This window comes from Drosophila pseudoobscura, chromosome X (genome assembly GCF_009870125.1).
Source record: "Drosophila pseudoobscura strain MV-25-SWS-2005 chromosome X, UCI_Dpse_MV25, whole genome shotgun sequence".
Taxonomy (NCBI): Eukaryota; Metazoa; Arthropoda; class Insecta; order Diptera; family Drosophilidae; genus Drosophila; species Drosophila pseudoobscura.
The window spans coordinates 3,092,768-3,111,994 of NC_046683.1; the positions used below are offsets into that span (position 1 = coordinate 3,092,768).

General features: G+C 44.1%; 1 protein-coding gene across 1 annotated transcript in view; it reads right to left on the minus strand.

Moving 5' to 3' along the window:
* The window catches only part of LOC26531966 (uncharacterized), a 63,225-nt gene that overhangs the window by 24,419 nt on the left and 19,579 nt on the right, over positions 1-19,227 (minus strand). Inside the window, exon 2 of the mRNA XM_015185842.2 lies at positions 11,115-12,347. Within this exon, the coding sequence (XP_015041328.2) occupies positions 11,115-11,547 (433 nt within the window). The 5' untranslated portion in view covers positions 11,548-12,347. The remainder of the gene's footprint in view (positions 1-11,114; positions 12,348-19,227) is intronic.

The window sequence follows — 19,227 nt, forward strand, 5'->3', positions numbered from 1 at the left end:
CACGACCTAAATGGTTTTTCCCAGCCCACCCTCTAGAGGCGGGATGTACACACACGTGTTGAAGCCTGTGTGGAGTGAAATTTTTTGCACTTTTCATGCAGAAAATTGTGCCATTCAATTAATTTTGCTGCTGTTTGGCAGGACAGTGCGTTTCGAATGCGCGAGGCCCTGACAGGCCCTGTTTATGGTATCGCAGAAGATCGATTAACCGACGCGTGCCATCGATAGCCCTACAGCCATCAAACGCACTGTGCTAGGAGGTACGGCGGCACGGAGGCACGGCGGCACGGAGCCACGGAAATGTATTTGTTCAACCTTTCCATAAATTGATTACTGAATGAACTGGAAGATAATTCGATTGATATACCCACGCATCCGATACGATCCGATCCGATCCGATCCACAGGTGCCCCAGACCGGCAGCTGCCGCTAATCAAGTCGGATGGGACATCCATTCGATGTCTGTTCAATTTGTGCGCATAAAGAACTTTTCATTAGGCGGCTGGGGCTCGTGCATAATGCAGGAAGAGGAAATGTCTACCGAAAAAATTGATTTACTGCGCAGTTTTCGGCAAATTAAATTCATTCCGTCCCAATTTAATAGTTGATTAAAAAATAATAATAAACAACAGCCACGGCGACAGCAACAGCAACGAAACGAACGAGTGAAAGAGTAAAAGAAGTGAGTGAAAAGTGTGGGCGCAATCAGGGGAAAAAAATCGATTTAATCCCCTCCAGCTCCCAAGGGCTTTTGGCAAACTATTTGCTCAGTGTTCCCGTCGCAGGGAGGCAATAAACAAAAACAGAAATAAAAATAAAAATAATACAAAAACAGCCCATACATGAAAGGGAATATTTAAGAACTTAATATTGTTTGGGGATATGGCGGAATAAGGAATGACAGGTCCTGGCCCAGGCCCTGCCCCTGGCCGCGGGCTCAATTGTGCGGCTCTCAATTAAACGGAAAGTTACGGAAAGCGACGGAAAGTTTTAAAGGCTACTCGTTGGTATGGCAACGAGTACAATGATCAGCCTCAAACGCTGTGAAAGGTATCAGCTGCTGCAGTGATAATCCTGACATTATGTAGCACAAATTTATCAGAGATCTCGGCTTGTTTTTATCGGCTGGAATCGTTCATTTCGAAAGTCCCATCAAAATCTCATTATTGACAATCGCTGCCTCTCCTTTCCGTTTCCTATTGTTTGGGCCGTCCGGCCGCTACGCTTCATCATCATTGTTATCGTCATCGTTATCGTCATTGTCATTGTCATCATCATCATCATCATCATCATCATCGCTGTTCCTGTCCCTGTCCCTGTCCCTGTCGCTGTCGGTTACATAAATTTGCATTGTTGTTGTTGTTGTTTCGGTTGCCGCGCTGTGTGTAATTAATTATTCAAAAACAATTAACTTTACCAGCCGGCACACCCACACACCCACACACGCGGACAGGGACAGGGACAGGCATTAGAAAGCACAGTTAGAATGCATAAAATATGCGACAGATGCATACTACCACTCGTATGTGTGTGTGTGTGTGTGTGTGTGCAGCCAGGTAGAGGTATGCGTTTCCATATTATTCGAATAAACTCGTACGTGTGGGATAGACTGTACCGCCAGCCCTTCTAATCCACACAGAACCCACTTCAGACACCCCCCGGCCACGTGGTTGGTGGGAGGGGGCGTGGGGGAAATAAAGTTTTCAAAATTTATCAACAATTTTTGTTTAAATTTCAGCAACAAATGTTTCAAGCTCAAATTTGAAAGCCACGTTTGAAGTTAAGTTGTTAATGTCATGTACAGTAGGACACACATTTGAACTATTTAAACTATTTAAACTATTTAAGCGTGGTAATATTTAGTTGGGAAACTAAATACATAATAGGTGCTTACTATATGTATAAGCTTTTTTTTAGTAATTGAGTAATTTTAGTAATTGTAGTACCAAAGGTTAAGTTACTCGTTACTTCTTACTCGCTACTCCTTACGTAGTACTCTGCACACGTGGCTTCGTACTCGCTACTCTGTACTCTTTACTTCTTACTCGCTGCTCCTTACGTAGTACTCTGCATACGTGGCTTCGTACTCGCTACTCGTTACTCCATACTCAATACTCGGAATTCTCGTTACTCCTTACCTGTTACTCCTGTTACGTGTTAGTCGTTACTCCAAACTCATTACTACTTACTCGCTACTTCATACTAGTTACTCCGTACTTGTAATTTTGTACTCGTTACTGCGTACTTACTCCATACTCGCTACTCCATTAAGATTAGTCTGTACTCGTAACTTCATGCTAGTTTCCCCGTTAGTCCTTGCTTATTTCAAACTCGTTACTTCATACTAGTTACTCCTTGCAAGTTACTCCCCAATCGTTACTCACCAATCGTTACTCCCCAATCGTCATTCCTTACATCATACTCTTTAGTCCATAGACGTTACTCCATTACTTCATACTAGTTACTCCGCACTCGATACTCCTCTACGCCTTATTCTTCACTCCTTACTCCTTACTCGTTACTCCATTCTACTATTAGCAATAATATGGTAGCGACTATTCAGACTCCAAAATCAAACAGCAATCGAATTGCAGCCCAAACAAGTGTCAACTCATGTGAAAGCGCCTTTGATTTTGCAACCACAATCTGCTTTAAATCCTTAATTCAACAAGCTGCAACAACACCTATTTGAGGTCCTTCAGAATCCGTCTTTAAGCTGTCCCAATTCCCGATGAAATCTTGCACCGCCCAACCCCATCCTTGACGATTCAACTTATTTATTTATTTATTAAACAGGCTTGTGGCTTGTGGCTTGTTGCTTGTTGCTTGTTGCCTCTGCGGTGGGAGATGGCTGGCTATCGTAATGCGATTCCAGGCATTCCGATTCCATTCCAATTATTTATTATTACAAAGTTTTACGTGATCTGTCATTGGGCTTAGGGCACGGCACTGACTGGACTGACTGGAGTTGGGAAGGGGGACGGGGACTGGGACGGCTGAAACGGAATTGCAAATTGATTCATTCGGTTGAAAAATACATACAAATACCCGTACGGGGAGAGATTTTACCCGAGACTGATTTGCCTGCCTGTCAATTAAAGAAGAATTATTGCCAACAAATAATGAAAATGATGATAAAAAAAATGATGCCAGCAGAAAAAACACAAAAACAAAACAAACGTTTCATTTTCTATATTCCTATTTCAATTTGTTGTATGGCTAAGCGGTTTATGTTTGTAATCGAAATGTTAATATATGGTATATGGTATCTGGAATACAGAAACACGCTTTCGTTTGCTTTGCTTTTCTTTTCTTTGCGTTCTTATTTTGTTTCTGGATTCTATAATTGAAATGCCATCGATCCAGCTGTGTATTTTATTGAAATTAATTTTAGCAACCGAACGAATGCAGGTGTGCTTCCCCGAAATGAAACAAAGAAAAAAGTGATATTCGTAATAAAGGAAAATTTCCATTTAGATGCGCGACATGCGGTTCCACTCGAACAATATTTATAAAGAATTTGCATTTGTATTCGACAAATTCCGAATCGAATTGAATCGAATCGAATATAAATCGCTCAAAAGAGCAATAAATAAAAGTAACCTAATCTGCCGGCCGAATTGCAGTGTAGTTTCCGTTTTGATAAGTTCCAGGAATTCCGTGTTTTGTGTCTACTGTTGCAATTAATTCATTGTCGTGAGCGATTAATAAATTAAAGCTCGAGGACGGGAACAGGCGATCGTTTGGCAGGGAGTTTTGATTATGCCATCCGAGGTGTCGAGGTGTACAGTCCGCACAAATCATGTTGCCAGATGAATGAGCAAATCCCATTAGCTGCCAAGCAAAACAAAACAAGCCACGACTATGGCCCCATCGAAACTCGAAACACGAAACACGAACAAATAATTATCCAAAAATAAAGAAGAAAAAACTCAACCCTCAACTATTAATTCTATTCAAAATAAATCGAAAGTACGGTCACACTGTGTTTTGTGGAACAGCTGATCAGCAGATATCCGTCTGGCATTAGTCTGGCATGGAGATACTCAACCCCCCCACCCCTCAACAGAGCAGTCACTCTGGGCACTCGAATTAGTCTCCCCCTCTCGCTCACACACACTGTCTCACGAGGGTGCAGTGCACATGCACTGCTTGCTGGCACTGGCTTGAAACGGTGATCGCCGGTGCCTGGCACCGAATGCTCTGTGTGATGTGTGCGAATGCTGCAGCACGAGAGGGAAATAAACTAAAACGGAATAAAAGAAACAGCGACACACAAAGCGGCAATAAAAAGAAACAACAACAACAGCAGCAGCAGCAGCAGCCACAGCAAAAGAGACGAGCAAAAATATTGTTTATGGAAACAGCAACAACAAAGAGAGAAAATACCTGTGAGCGAGAGGAAGCGAGACAGCAGTAAATGGGACAAGTGATCATCGGAGGAGGAGGAGGAGGAGGAGAGACAACGACAAAACGACTGTCGACCGGCTGACCTATGATGTTATTACCAGCAGCCCCCCCCTCCACCCACCTCCCACGACATTCACTGGCTGACCCCACTCCGCACTCCCCCCCCCTCTCCCACTCTTACACTCTCTACCGATCCAGCTCATCTCAGTTTTTTGTTGAGCGATGCGAAACGTCGCACAGCGAGTGAGAGGGAGAGCGAAGGATGGCGGCAAAGCGACTGAGCCGAGCCGAACCGAACCGACGAACCGAATGAGCGGGCGAACGAACCATCGCCCGAAGCAGCGACTGCGACTGCGAGCCGGCCGGCTAGAAAAATAACGCAGTCAAGCGCAAAGTCGACTGCAGCGGCGACTGCGACGGCGACTGCGACTGCATTTGGAGACTATTGCAGTTTGAACTGGTTTCACCTGACCGACCGCCGCCACCCCCCGCCCCGCCTTCGGGGAGTCTGTCCATTCTGTTTGGGGCCGGAAAGAAGAAACCGCTGGAATCTAGCTGGAAACTGCCTGAAACTTGAGATCCCCCCATCGTCAAGTATGGAGGCCGAAGGCAGGGCTGCGGCATTTCCACAAAAAGGTCAAAAATTACCGAAGATTTCAAAGTTTATATGTATTATTCAAAAATAAATTATATTAAATTAAAAAGTTCAAAGCGATATATCAGTATGGTGCTGGTTTTTGTAATGAGCAGATTCTCTCTTTTTTATTACCGATAGTTGAATTGGAATCATCGCTTAAAGGGAACAACTATTCCAAGCGCTTCAGGGCCGAGTGAAAGGCCTTTAAAGATTTAAAGAAAGCTTTGCCAATTGATCACCAGAAAATGGCTTATATCGAGGGCTTATGCACTTCCTTGGGAAAAGCAGACTGAATCGATACCACCTTATCGATGAGTAGTATCCCAAGCTGCGGGTCGGAAGGACTCACTTCTTAAGGCTGCCATGAAAAATGTCCGAATATGAATGCCTAAGATATGGGAACATCAGGAACAGAACAGGAACAGAATCCAGAATCCTAAAACAAATACAAATTCGAAGAATCGAGGTACTTTTCGGTCCGGTACTCTTCTAGGAACAAAGCGACTACATTGCTTGTGCATGATTGTAGCCTTTGGTCTTGGGCACGTGCGCTCTCCGTCGAGGACCTTGCCAGCCGCCTGTCGTCCGTTTGTCAGCTCTCCATCCATCTCTTTCTGCGAGCCGCGAGAGCGTGGATGGTCCTCACCACAGCGGAGTACGTGTGAGCCTCTGTTATGGTAATCCAAATTCAACGCATAGATTAATCGAGTTAATGGGAAAGTGAAGTCATGAAGCTGTGAAGTCTAGTCCAGTGATGGAGAACAAATTGTACTTGACTTTAGTTTGAGTTTCAGACAAAAATTCGCCTTCGGAAAAGTTGAGGAGCTGCTTAGAGTTGGAGCTTAGTTCCAGGTCCCAGGTTGTCCCCGATCAAGACACACAGAGAGAGAGAGAGAGAGAAGGGCTCTCATGGGACTGCGTCTGTGTCTGCGTGTGGGAGAAAAGTTTGTCGAGTGGCTTTCGGGTTGGTCAAAGTATTAGCAAAGTTATTTGTCCGCAACGGGGCAAGCGACCGCAACAGCAGCAGCAGCGGCAGTGGCAGCGGCAGTGGCAGTGGCAGCAACAAAAGGGAGCTGCAACACACACTGCAATTAACTTTGCGGTCACCAGCAGCCACCCACTGGCAGCAAACTGCCTTTGTCTGTGCATGTACTTATGTGAGTGAGTGTGACGAAGAACCAGAACCAGAAGCCGAAGCACTGCCACTGCCACTGGCACTGGCACAGTGGCTTTGCTGCTGATGCTGATGCTGCGGTTGCTGCTGCTGCTGCTGCTGTTGCTGCTGCTGATGTTGCAGCCATCGTCTGTGATTAAAGGCCACATGACAACAGCAACAAGCAGCATAAAACGAGATGGAACAGCGGAATCGATGCCAAAACGTCCAACGAATGCTCTTCATATAGCCTATAGCCTATAGCCTATAGCCTCCTATGCCCAAGTCCTTATTTAGTAATCCCTTGTGGAAGTGTATTCCGTACTGGCTGTGGGGCTTTGCTGATGACGATGGTAATACCCGTATATTATAATGATCATCGGTATGATGACTCCTTCAAATGCGCTGCAACTTGGAGCTGCATCCCAGCAGCATCCCAGGCATTGCTGGCAGCCTCATATTGAAACTGGAATTTGGATCCGGTTGCCGGTTGTTATGACTCTCCTCCATCTCCAACTCCATGCCCCCCCCACTGGGCCACGCTTTTGTTGTCTGCTTCTGCTTCTGCTTCTGCTGCAGGGGCTAACATTTTGTTTGGGCCATGTTTATTAAATGCCATTAAAGCCATTTCTCTGATTTTGGCTTTTGCTCTTTCATGGCAAAGAGGGGGGGGGGAATGGAGGAGGAGGAAGTTTGTGTGGCAAAGTTGCATTGTCAGCTGCAGCAACAACAAGATGAAAATTACTCCACTCAAATGTCAAAAGCTACAGAGAATGGGCCAGATCTGTGCTGGCCGAAGATTCAGATACCCTCGGACTGCCCCTGGTCCAAGGCTGTGAACTGGGTAAAGAGACCCTACCCTGTGGAAGGGTATGGGTCGACCACAGAGGCAGAGGCGCAATCAGCAAATTGCATTAAATGACTTTGTATTCGGCCCTCGCTCTCACAGATTTATTCCCGGGGAAAGAGACTCGAACCGTAGTCGTTGCACCTTCTGCAGCATCGATTGTCCGTCATTTGCCTCGTCATTTGTACTTGCACACTCCGCCCGGAGTACATAGAGGTCTTTGGACCGGGGAGGAGTCTGGTAAATGATCCAATGATTAATCCAGAGAGGGCACCTATCGCAGGCCCCCACCAGACGACGCCTCTGGCCATATTTCATTTGCTTTAATAAGCAATTTGATCGCTTGTCTTGACATTTACTGTTTACTATTTTGTACAGCGTTTTTTTCCCTCTCTGCCATTGAAATTCTGCTGTCCTGACCCCCATGCCAGCTCCCTGCCAGCCCTCCCTCCCCCGACATTCAGTGCCGCCAGCATGAGGGGCGCGAGCGTTGGCGGGGTGGGGTTGAGGGGATATCTGGAAATCTGTGGCGCACATTAAAACGTTTCACTTAATTAAAATCAATGGCAACAACTGCAGAATGACCGACCGCCCCCATATACTCGTATTTATTCCACACACAGGCGCTAATAGTCGCTCTCTGGTGTGTGTGTGTGTGTGTGTGTACAGTAGAAACAACAACTGCAGTGGCCACTACAACTACAACTACAACTACAACAAGAATAAGAAAGACACGATGTCTGCGGAGGGGTGGAGGGGCGGGCGGGCGAGCATTTTTACTTTGTATGACTAACGACTTGAAATTGCGCTTATTAAGACTTCCTGATTCATAATTTGTGGCATCAGCAGTAGCCACAATAAATGCAACAACAACAACAACAACAACTGAAAAGAGCTCCAACTACGGTGGCAATGGGGGGGGGGGGGGGGGGGGGGGGGGGGGGCAGCCGCTGGGAATCGACTGGGAATCGACCCTGGAAAAGCAGTAGAGGACTCCTTCCTGTACCCAAAGGAGTTTTAGATAGTTCTATGGTTCCATTTAAGGACTATTATTCATACATTCAGCCAACCCGCCAGAGCCCACCGCATTCCAGGCAAGTGTTTGGGTTTTTTTTTTTTGTTTCAAAGTATCGCTTGAGCCATAAACATCTGGCAATCTGGCAATCTGGAAATCTGGCCAAAAGCTGCCAAATGATTATTTTGTTGTTTGCTGGAACAAAGTACTTGGCCCCTGCTGTTGTGCAACCTTTCAAACGGAAGCCCTCCAATGGGTATAACCCAACCGAAGCCTCGCTTCTGGGCTTTGGAATTGGAATTGGCTTTGGGTTTTCCGTAGAATTATTCCACTGTTATGCAATTCCTAACCTCCAAGCCGATGAGAAACTGGTAGCCCCCGAAAACTCCTCCTCAATCTACTTTTATAGATCTTTCCCTTGGATTTCGTATTAATTCCTACATTTATTGGAACTTAACTTATTTAATCCGTAGATCTGTGAAACGGCATTAACTTTGATGCGGAAACCTACCTAGAAACGGGAAAAGCTAGTTTTTTCAGTATTTTGTTGGTATTTTTATACCAAGCCATTTTTAAATATTTATTTTTTTGGATACCATATTTTCTTTTTTTACTATTGAATTTAAGAAAATTTATCACATTTCTTTCAAAAATCTCCTACAAATTTCTTAGTTTTTTTTTTATTTTGTATCAAAATTCTTTTGAAAATCCCTCCTACAAATGTCTTTTTTTTTATTTTGTATCAAAATTCTTTCGTAAATCCCTCCTACAAATTACTAAATTTTTTGTTTGTTTTTATGGTTCGTTTTGTATTAAAGTTCTTTCAAAAATCCCTCGCAGAAACTAATGATTTTTTTTTGATACAAGTTCTTCCAAAAATCTCTCCTTCAAACTACTGAAAAAATACCATATTGCTGCTAATTTTTAAATTTGTAATAAGCCCTGAAACATGTTGAACATTAAATTAAAAAATTAAGTATTTTTAGCAGAAATCTGAGCAAAAAATTCTAGAAATTCTAGAATAAGTGACAATGAAATATTGCCTCAGGATTCGCTGTGGATCCCATTCGAATGCATAAATTATATGTAAATATTCATCAGGGAAATGCCCTTCTGTCCCATGAGAAACCGCATCGGGATCCACCCTCGGATACCCTGTAATGTGGACAGAGCGTACGAAACTCGAGGAGCAGCCACTTGGCGCACTTTTGCACCATCGACTTTTGACGCGCAGAATTTGTGGGATTTTCCCTTCTCTTTCGCTGTCGTTGTGTGTGTGTGTGTGTGTGTGTGTGTGTCTGGCTTTGTTTCTGGTCTGCAACAGTTGTTGTAATTTTATTAATTTTCCTCCTCCCTGCCTCCTCCCCCATCACCACCCTGCCCTGCCCTGCCCAGCCAACTGCTTTCTTTAGATTGTCTTCCTGGGGCCCTCGCCCCTTGTGGCATTCATAATTTTTGTAGAAAATTGAGCGAGGGAGGGGTTGAGGAGGGGCGGCAGCGGGTGTTGGGAAATGTTGGTCATGCTGCGGGCAAGATTTTCAAGTGACACGAACAGTTACCGCCACTCACTCACACACAGGCATTCCCATTCCCATTCCCATTCCATTCCCATTGCCCCATTCCATGCCCATTCCCGTATTCCCATGGCGGAAGCGTGGGAGGTGGTGGCGGATCGATCGGGAGTCAGAGGGAGGCTGGACCCTCGCTTTGTGCATCAATTTGGTGGCGTGAAGTGTTAATCAATATATGAATCGCGATACGAAAGCGATACGACGGGAGATTAAGGAAATGCACTATTTTGTCAGCGATGGCAGGGGAGTGCGGAGTGGGGGGAGTGGGGTGTGGGGCCTTCTTGATTTATAAATCAAACATTTCAAGGAATTTCGAAGCGGGCACTTCGGGGTCTGGGGCGGCATTTTGCTTGACACTTTTGCCGCTGCTCGAAGGATGGGAGCCGCAAAGTCAAATACAATACCCACTGGTATTCGTCGAATGTTCAGCGAGTGTCTGTCCCCGGGTCTGACGAGTGCCTGACGAGTGCCTTCGGCTTCAGCTAAGCCTTTAAATTGTTCGACTATTTCCCTTAATTGTGTTTGAAAATATTGCACTTGTATTTATGGAAGCTTTTGTGTGGTTTTTGCCCTCAGCTTGGGGGGGTTTTCATAGGATACCTTAAACAGGATACGGCGTCATTGTTTTGCAAGGAGGATTATTATTTATCGTTATAAAATATCGCATGGTATACATATGTTTTTTTGAAATTCTTGAAATTTTTCTAGTTTTTATCTCTTATTTTTTCTGCAATGTTTATGGTCTATTTCTAGTATTTTTTGGTATGCTTATATCATTTTCGGTTTTTTTTTTCATATATTTTATTTCAGGTTTGATTATGGTATTTTTTGGTATGTTTGTGTAAGTTTCGGGTATTTTTATAGTATTTTTTTTAGTACTTTGTGTTAAATTTATGTTCTCAGTTGGTATTTTAATGGAATATTCTAGTATCTTACGATACGGTATGGGATCTTTCTAGTATCTTTTGAAATTCTGTTCAGCTATGTTTATGGTATATTTCTAGTATTTATGGTATTTTTCTAGTATTTTTCGGCTGTTTTTCTAGTTGTTTGTGCTAATATTATGTTATCATCTGTTATTTTAATGGTATATTCTAGTATTTTACGAGCTGTCTAATTTTCTGATATTTTTCTACCAATTGGATGGTATGTTTGGTATTTTTGGTTGATATTTTTTTCGGGTAATTCATGGGATTTTTCTAGTATCTTATGGACTTTTGTTCAGCTATGTTTATGGTATATATCTAGTATTTATGGTATTTTTTATGGTATTTTTCTAGTATTTTGTGCTATTTTTATAGTATATTCTAGTATTTTTTGGTATTTTTCTACCAATTGGCTATACCACACATCCTGTGGGTCTGGAACTGCCAGAAAACTCGCACAAAATCGAATGCCCAAGCATTTAGAGGCACCCCCTTTTAGACTGTAGTTCATGTACATATATTTAAAGAGAAGAAAGACTGGTGCGGGGGACTCACCTGGTGATCCGTGACGTTGACGCGCTCCTTCGATCCGCGTGGCCGTTGCCGGTGCCCACGGGAGCAGGCTATCCAGATGGTTGATGGCCACGAGGGCCAGTAGCAGGACGGCCAGGGTTGTCAACTGGCTGTGCTGTTTGCTGTGGTGGTGGTGGTGCTGCTGCTGGTGGTGTTGATCCTGATGCTGATGCTGATCCTGGATCCTCGAGTGATTGCTGTCCTCACTGTGTTTTTGGACTGTGGCCTGGAATGTTTCGGTTGGTTCCGCCGCGGCGGTATGCGGAATGTCGCTCTCCACGCCCCCCTGGACGGACAGAGCCGATGGCCGGGAGCGGGACCGGGACCGGGGTCGCCAGCGGGAGCGCATTTTTGCGTTGTTGGGGGGCGGCTTGCGACCAAACCCGAATCCAATGCCCACGGGCGTCGGATTCATTTCGGTCGGAATGTCGTTCTCGCTCGCGGGCTTTTTCTGTCCCTGTCCGTCGGTGGATTTTATGTGTATTTTTTCGGTATTTTGTATACCTACTAAATTGTTGAGCCCGACACTCGTGCGTGTTCGCTCGCTCCTTTCACTCCTTCGCGGGTATTTACTTGTTATATATTATGACTTTATTTTTTAATTGGGGATTGCCTTAATGAAATAAACGAAAATTAACGCGATAAATTTGATAATTAATTTTTTGGATAACTTATGCGTCGTGTGGGAGGCCGGCGGCCACCGTGGCGGTTAGGCACTTCAAAGAGCAATTAATTAAATTGGATTCCTCTCTGCTGCCTCCGTCCCTGTCGTCGCCTGGTGACGCCTCTTTGCCTTTGCCCTTCTGCCCGTTTTGCCGCCTTCGAGTTCGAGTTGAACTTTTTTTTTATGAAAGATAATTGCTAGCCCTCTCTCTCTCTCTCTCATCTGCCCTCTCACTCTGTTCTTATCTCTCTTCGGCGCCTTTTTAACACTTTTTTACAATAATTGAAAAACTTTTCTCCTTCGCCTTTCGTCTCTCAACTTTTGCTCTTCTCATGGCATTTATTTTTTTTTTATATATTTATATTTTTTTTTTCCCAGACACTTGAAAAATAAAAATTAATTTTGTGCCAGGAACTGTGTTGGAATCGCCGGGAATTTTGTTTGTTTATTGTTGTTTTTTAGTCGTTGTTGTTGCGTCGTCCCTTGCGTTTGCTGAGAAAATTGCACATCCTGTAGACGTTTTTCACTTGGCTTTTCACTGGATTGCAGATCTGCAAGGAAACAGCGAGAAGTGAAAATTTTAGCCAAGAAAAATGTGCGCGAAAATGTGATTATTTTTAGATTATTTAAAATATATAAAAAACACTCGGCGAAATATGCTAGAGTAAAATACAAAATTAAGTTAAAAAATTGGGTTTTGCTCGGTCTATATTTAATCAAATTATAAAAACACTTGAACAATAAATAAATAAATATACCAAATAAATAAATAAAAATAAATTAAAATAATATATTTAAATATATAGATTATAAATGAATTTTTTTTATAGAAATTATATATGTAATATTTTATTTAAACATAGTTTTTTGGTATTAAAATATAAAAAATATATTTAGATTAAATATTTTTTTTATATTTTTGGTATATTTTTTTAAGAAACTGCGGAAAAATATAAAATGTTCCTCGAAGAATTTTCTGGATTCTTTTCCAACACTGATGGATCTAGTATTTCGCTGGTGTTGCGCCTCCACTCGCACTCGTGTGTGCCGCCGCCCCGCCCCCCAATTGAGCGCCAAAAGAAACTAATAATTCAATTTGTTGTAACAAAAGGCGGCGCCGCTTAGCATCGAATAAAATTACCGAAACGACAGCGAAAACGAAAACGAAAGTGGAGGACGATGAGAATGATGATGATGATGGTGGGGAGAGTCACGGCAGAAAGAGAGAGAACAAAAAATAGAACATTAAACAGATTACGTTAAATTAAAGCACAAATGAATTGCACGACGAAGCGAAAGCGAAAGACGAGAGACGGAGAGAGAGAAAAGCGGAAGACAAAATACAAATAAAAAGTAAAGTATTAAAAAATGAGCCACAATCAAATACAATGGCAACCGAAGATCATAATAAGCTGTGGGTAGGGGCGGTAGGGGCAGGGGGATGGGCTGTGGCATCCACAAACAAGTGAGAAATCACTCAAAGCAAAGACCCGCTGCCAGGAGGGGGAGGAGTAGGCCCCCCACGTGTGAGGGGGGGGAGTGTGGTTAGGTCAGACCCCGGGGGGGATGGCAGGGTGGGCCCAACGACGACGACGACGACGACGACGGCAACGAGTCAACAAAAGAAATTGCTAATGTGGGCAAATAAAAATGGCACACACATACACAGTGGCAGTGGCATCCAGTGGCAGTGTTAGACAATTGAAATTGAAAATCAGTGAAACCTGTTTTCACACACAAAAGCTCACGCATCGCAGGAAAATTGCAAAGCAAAACAAGGCAGGAGAGTGGAAGTGGGGGAGAGTGGGAGAGGGGTAGGGGGGTAGAGAGAGGTGCAGAGAAATTGGAAAATAGAAAACAAAAGAGGGAAAACCATTGAGAAGCGCCCGCCAGGGATGTGGGGCGGGGAAGGGCAAAGGCATTGTCTCTCCGAGGCCCGCCTTGTGTACGCGGTATATGCGCTAAAAAGATGGTATTTTTAATTGAAATACTATTCTCTAAGAGGTCCCAAAGAGCAGCAGACAACGCCGAAGTAGGCAAACACTCGAAGGAGGCCCACAAAGGGAAGGGAGGCCACTTGGGAAGAAGGACACCAAGATGGACACCTGTGTACATGGATCGCCTCGAACCCACATCCATTGGAGGATCATCTCTAGCGGGAGAGTCCATAAATAGTGCCTAAAACAGCTCCGACCATCAACATCTAGATTCAGTTTAAATGGTTTATTTGCTGCCCAGAAAAGAGTGAAGGAAACACTCCATTGCCGATGGGATCGCCAACATTAATTTGAGACTCTTCTTATGGCTTTTTGTGGGTAGGAAAAGGCCAAAAAAGGCTGACTTTGACCAGGTCATGCCTCAGAAAAATAGCCAAGGCTCGTACGATCGAAACGGAGCTAGAAAGCCCCGACATTCCCCATAAAAAATGCTAAAAAGGTTCCAGAAGTCGGACAAAACATTCCCAAAGAAATTTCTTTGCTTGGCTCAAGGGAAAGACAGGGCTTCTCTCTCTCCCTCTCCCTCTTTCGACTATCTCTATCCTTGTCTGTGAGTCTGAAGTCTTCAGAAAAGATCCTTCTAGTTCTCCTTGGTCTCCTTTGGTTTCTCCTTCGATTGGCCATAAATTAGTAACAATTTTTGATTCAAATTTAAGGAGGGAGGCCCCTGAATGCTGCAAGTGCCTCTCTAATAACCGAAATGAGAGCCCAATTTGATCACTCCCTCTCTCTCTCTCTCTCTCTCTCTCTCTCTAGGCTCTTTCGGTGAAAATCCCACATCAGCTGTGGGCGGCCATCATCAAGATGAGAGCAGCCCCTGGACCCGTGGACCCGTGGACCCGTGGACCATCGTCATCTGTGACATTTCGCCACGCAAATGAAAAGTTACGCGAATCAGCGGCTGCCACACGGGGCAGGGGCACGTTGCGGGGGCACGGAGCAGGGTGGCTAGGCTTGTTGGTAGTCGAGTCGAGTAGAGCCGTGCGCCGTGTGCCGTGTGCCGTGGCACACCTGTCCGTTTTCATTACGCGGCAGCCAAGAAATTGCCAAAGCCATTTTCGAAAATGGACGCAGGAGGGTGCCAGAGGAGAGGGGGGCATTGAAATTGAAATGGGCAATGAGGGGAGTGGAGGGGAAGGGAAGGGAGCCCGCGCCACCGCCTAACGATCCAATCTCTAAGCTCGACCCCCTCGAAAATCATTTGGAATCGGGATTTATTGCACGGGCCTACTCGAAGCCAGAAGCCCAGAAAGCCAGAATCCCAGAATCCCCGAAGCCCAGAATCCCGCTAATGTTCGCGCTGAAATCCCCCGCCAAAAAGTGGGCCCAGGCCGCCTCGGCCTCCCCCTCGGCCGAGTGGAAGGAGAAGACAATGAAAGACAGCAGACAGCACCGCAAAATGTTTTGGCCAATTGGCCGCACTGGCGGAGGGGGCTTGGAGTGGGCTTGGAGGGGGCGTGGGGGGGCGGCTGCGGGCCGCATCAGGTGCGCATTATGTCAGAAATATGAAATATGATAACCGCAACAAAAATGAGTACTCGCTGAAATGAAAACACACACAAAACGGCACAAAAGCGGAGAGCGGAAAGCGCAAAGCGGAATGCCAACAAAATTTGAAAAGAGGAGCACGAGAACGAACGGAGAGGCCGAGAGAAGAAAGCCCCAATAATAAATAAATAAAAAATAATACCATAAAGTACCAAGCACTTCAGCAAAAGAAAAAAACAAGGAGCGAAACAAAATGATTGAAAAATTTAAATTTTTTGGTTTGACATTAGGAAAAAATATTTATGGATTGAGGGGGCGACGAGGGGGTGAAAGAAATATTAAGCGAATATAAATGACATTTTGAGGGAGAGCCGAAAAGGAAAGCAGATTTTTGGGAGGAAGGGGGATGGGCGTGGAGCCAGCACTTCCGCCCTCAGATCCAAGGATAATTATCAATTCTCAATCAATATATGTATGTCTATTGGGTAAAGGGTTCCCTGTTCGAGGAGCCACCCAGAAGGAAGCCTCTTGTTGAGCACTGATTCGAGAGGTTCGAGATCCAACACGACAGATGGCAGACCCTAAGGTCTGAGTATTGCCAGATCCGTTTTTGCAAAAAGATTTAGAACAAATTATTGCATTTTCAGTTAAAAAATTATCTTTTTTTTAAATAAATATTTTTTAAACAATTTTAATTAAAAAAAAAATTCTTGTTGAAGGTTTTAGATGAAGCCGTACTAAATGTGAAATTTTATTATAAATATATTTATAAAATAGAATAAAAAATAATAAAAAAATAAAAATAAAAGATTTTAAAAATTAAATTATTTGATTAATGAAAAATTAACAAAAAAATCATTGCTAAATATTTTAGATAAAGCCACACAAAAAATTAATTTTCAATATATTTTTTTATGTTTTTTAAATATTTTAGATCAACCCAATATTAAGAAATAGCAAAAAAAAAATAATATATATTTATTTTAATTTAGAAACCAGGATATCCTATTGAATTCACAAATTTGACTTTTTTCATTTATATTGTAGTTTTTTCGAGTTTCTTAGTATTTTTTGGTCCATAAATTTGAGCATCTGTCGTGCTAACTGAAGAAATCAGAGATCACGAATTAAACACATAACAATCCATTGATTTATGCCTTTTATTTTTAATTTTTTTAATTTTTATCATCATCAAAATTGAAGTAAAGTTCTCATCAATTAAAAAAAGAGTTACATATTTTTGATTTTAGCACAAAAAAATCTCAAATTAATTTTTACCTCATAATTTTGTACAAGAAAAATAATATATATTTCATACGATTACTGACTTCCATTCGATTAAATAGGGGGTCAAATTCCCAGGAAAAATCTTCGATTAGATTTAGGAAAAAATCGAAAAAAGTCGTAGATCGGAAATCGTTTGATTTCCTTCGAATATGCTTCAAAGGGAAATCCTGGGCAGCCCCCCACCCCCGCCCGCGGTTGGGGATACATTCACTGAGTTTTCAATCTGAAAAGCACTCCTCTGGAACCCCTCTTGGCCGCTTCTTTGACCTTCTGCTATTGTCAACCAAATGTTGATTGAGGTTCGGATACGAGACCTTCAAGCACGCCTCCCCCCCCCCCGCTGTGCTTTGTGCTATGCTCTTTCCACCAGCTGCTGGGCAGCAACTAGCCCCCACAACAGCCCCGCCCCACAGCCCCACAGTCCGCTCTGATCCACCTTCTTCCACCATCGTTCACTCTCGTTCTCGTTCCCGTTCCCGTTCTCACCTTTATTCGTCATTGTTTCGCCTTTGATACGGCTTTCATTGCGAGATTTCTGATTTCTGTGCGTGATGGGGGGTGGGGGGGGGGGGGGGGGGGGGGGGGGGGGGGGGGGGTTTGGAAATGGGGAGGTGTGCGGTGTTGGCTTCTGCTTTTGACAAATCGTGCTAAAAAATTCAATGGTTTTTATTTCCTTTCCTGTGTTTTTTTTGCCGTTTTTCTTTGCATTAGACGACGAAGCGGCAGCAGATGATGACAAAGTGGCGGCGGCGCTGGAGGGCGGACAAGGGCAAAGTGAGGCACGGCACAACAAAACAGGTAATGTGTCCCCCCCCCCTCCACCCCCCTCTCTCTATGAGGGCCTAAATCCCACAGAATTTCTTCTCTCATTCGTTTTGATACCCTTCCCAGGCAGAGAGGCCATATATCAGGGTATAGACGAGGGTTGACGACGAAAGAGACGTTTTACAGGGCCCATTTGATATCAAAATTCAATCAAATAATCAAAGGATTGCGCCCTCCCATCGAACCTCTAGCCCACAAATGGAAACGATCCCCAGAGACGATCGGTTTCCGCTTGGAAGGGTATTCAAAGCCTCGGTCCTTCGGGCTGGCTGGCTGGCTGGCTGGCACTTTTTCCATCACGACTTTGCTCTTGCAGAATTTTATTTACTTTTTTGTTGGTTTCCCGTCTCTTTCCTTTTGGTCATGTGGTCTTAACTGTCTGCTGTTTCTTCTGTCAGCGTTATTTGGGTTAAATATCATCGACTCGACTCAAAATCGACGCGAAAACTGTGTTAATGGGTGAAGTTTATACACACACGCACACTTTTAGCCGAGTTTTGCATTTTGACAACGTTGTTGTTGGTCGAGAGAGTACGGCGAACAGCGAACAGCAAAGAAAGGCAAAACAATGGCCAAATGGGTGGACAAATGTTCTAAATGTTCGAAAATATGGCATTACGGAATCTTTTCTCCGGCGATGATCGTAGATTATATACAAATTCATACGCTGATGCCTTCTTAGGCGTACTCGTTACTCGTTCACATGTGCTCGTACAGTCGCCACAGTCGTAGGTTACTCGCTGCTCGCTACTCGCTACTCTCTTCCGCTAATATTACGAGTATGTACTGCTGATGAGCGAATCATATATTCACAGCTTATATGGAAATAAATACACTTTGAAATATCGAACATCGAACGACGAACGATATCCAGAAAGCTGTGTTCTGACTCCTTTAATAGTCAATAAACGAGTGCCTTGAGTGGGCTAGGATTCGGCTAGGATTGGGCTAGGACTCCTTAGCAGGATAGGATCCAAAGCAAGGCCCATGCGAGTGGCTGGAAGACGGATCTAAATCATGTTCAAGCTTCTATATATTACCTTCGCCCACGAGAGTTGGCTATAGCCCTATACGCTTTGATTTCTGTGACAGATCAAGATTCGATATCTGCAAAATAAGGAAATGGGATGGGATGGACTTGTTTTTGGCATCGGGATAAGGAATTATCGTTTTTGGCCACATAAATTCAATTGTTGTCCTCGTCAGTCTTTCGCTTTAGTTATTATCCCCTCCATCCATCCATCCATCCCCTCCACTTGAATGATTCAATCACCTGTGCGCCCACGGCAGGGTGCAGGGTGCGGGGTGCTCCCTCTTTTTCTGTGGCAGGAAGCAGAAATCACTGGCGAGGATTTGCTGCCAAGGAAACACGATCGGTTCGCTTTTTTGAGGAAATATTTTCTGTTTTTTGACCATCCAGGGATCTGCAGGGGGGCTATCCAAGGGCTCGAAGGCTGGCTCTTAACTGTTTTTGCGTTGGCTTTAAGCTGTGCCCCTCCCCCTGCCCCTGCCCCCTGCCCCTGCCCCCTGCCCCCTGCTTTGTGGCTTCGATTTCAATTTTCGAGACTTTGGAAGCGGATCAATTGTAACGGAAAGCCGCGGAGGGGACGCAGAGCGTGCAAAAAAATCCCTTTTGACATTTTTTGGATACACATCTGTGTATAAAGGTGATATTTATTTGATACCCTGCAAATGGCAGGTGGGGGGAGTACTGCTTCCCCTGCCTCCGCTGTGCTTGTAGGGTACCTCTTGGGTCGTTCAGGGGCCGGGAAAACTGACGGATGTTCCGCTCGTTGGTTCGCCCTTTTGTTGGGCACCTTTTGTTTGTTGCAAA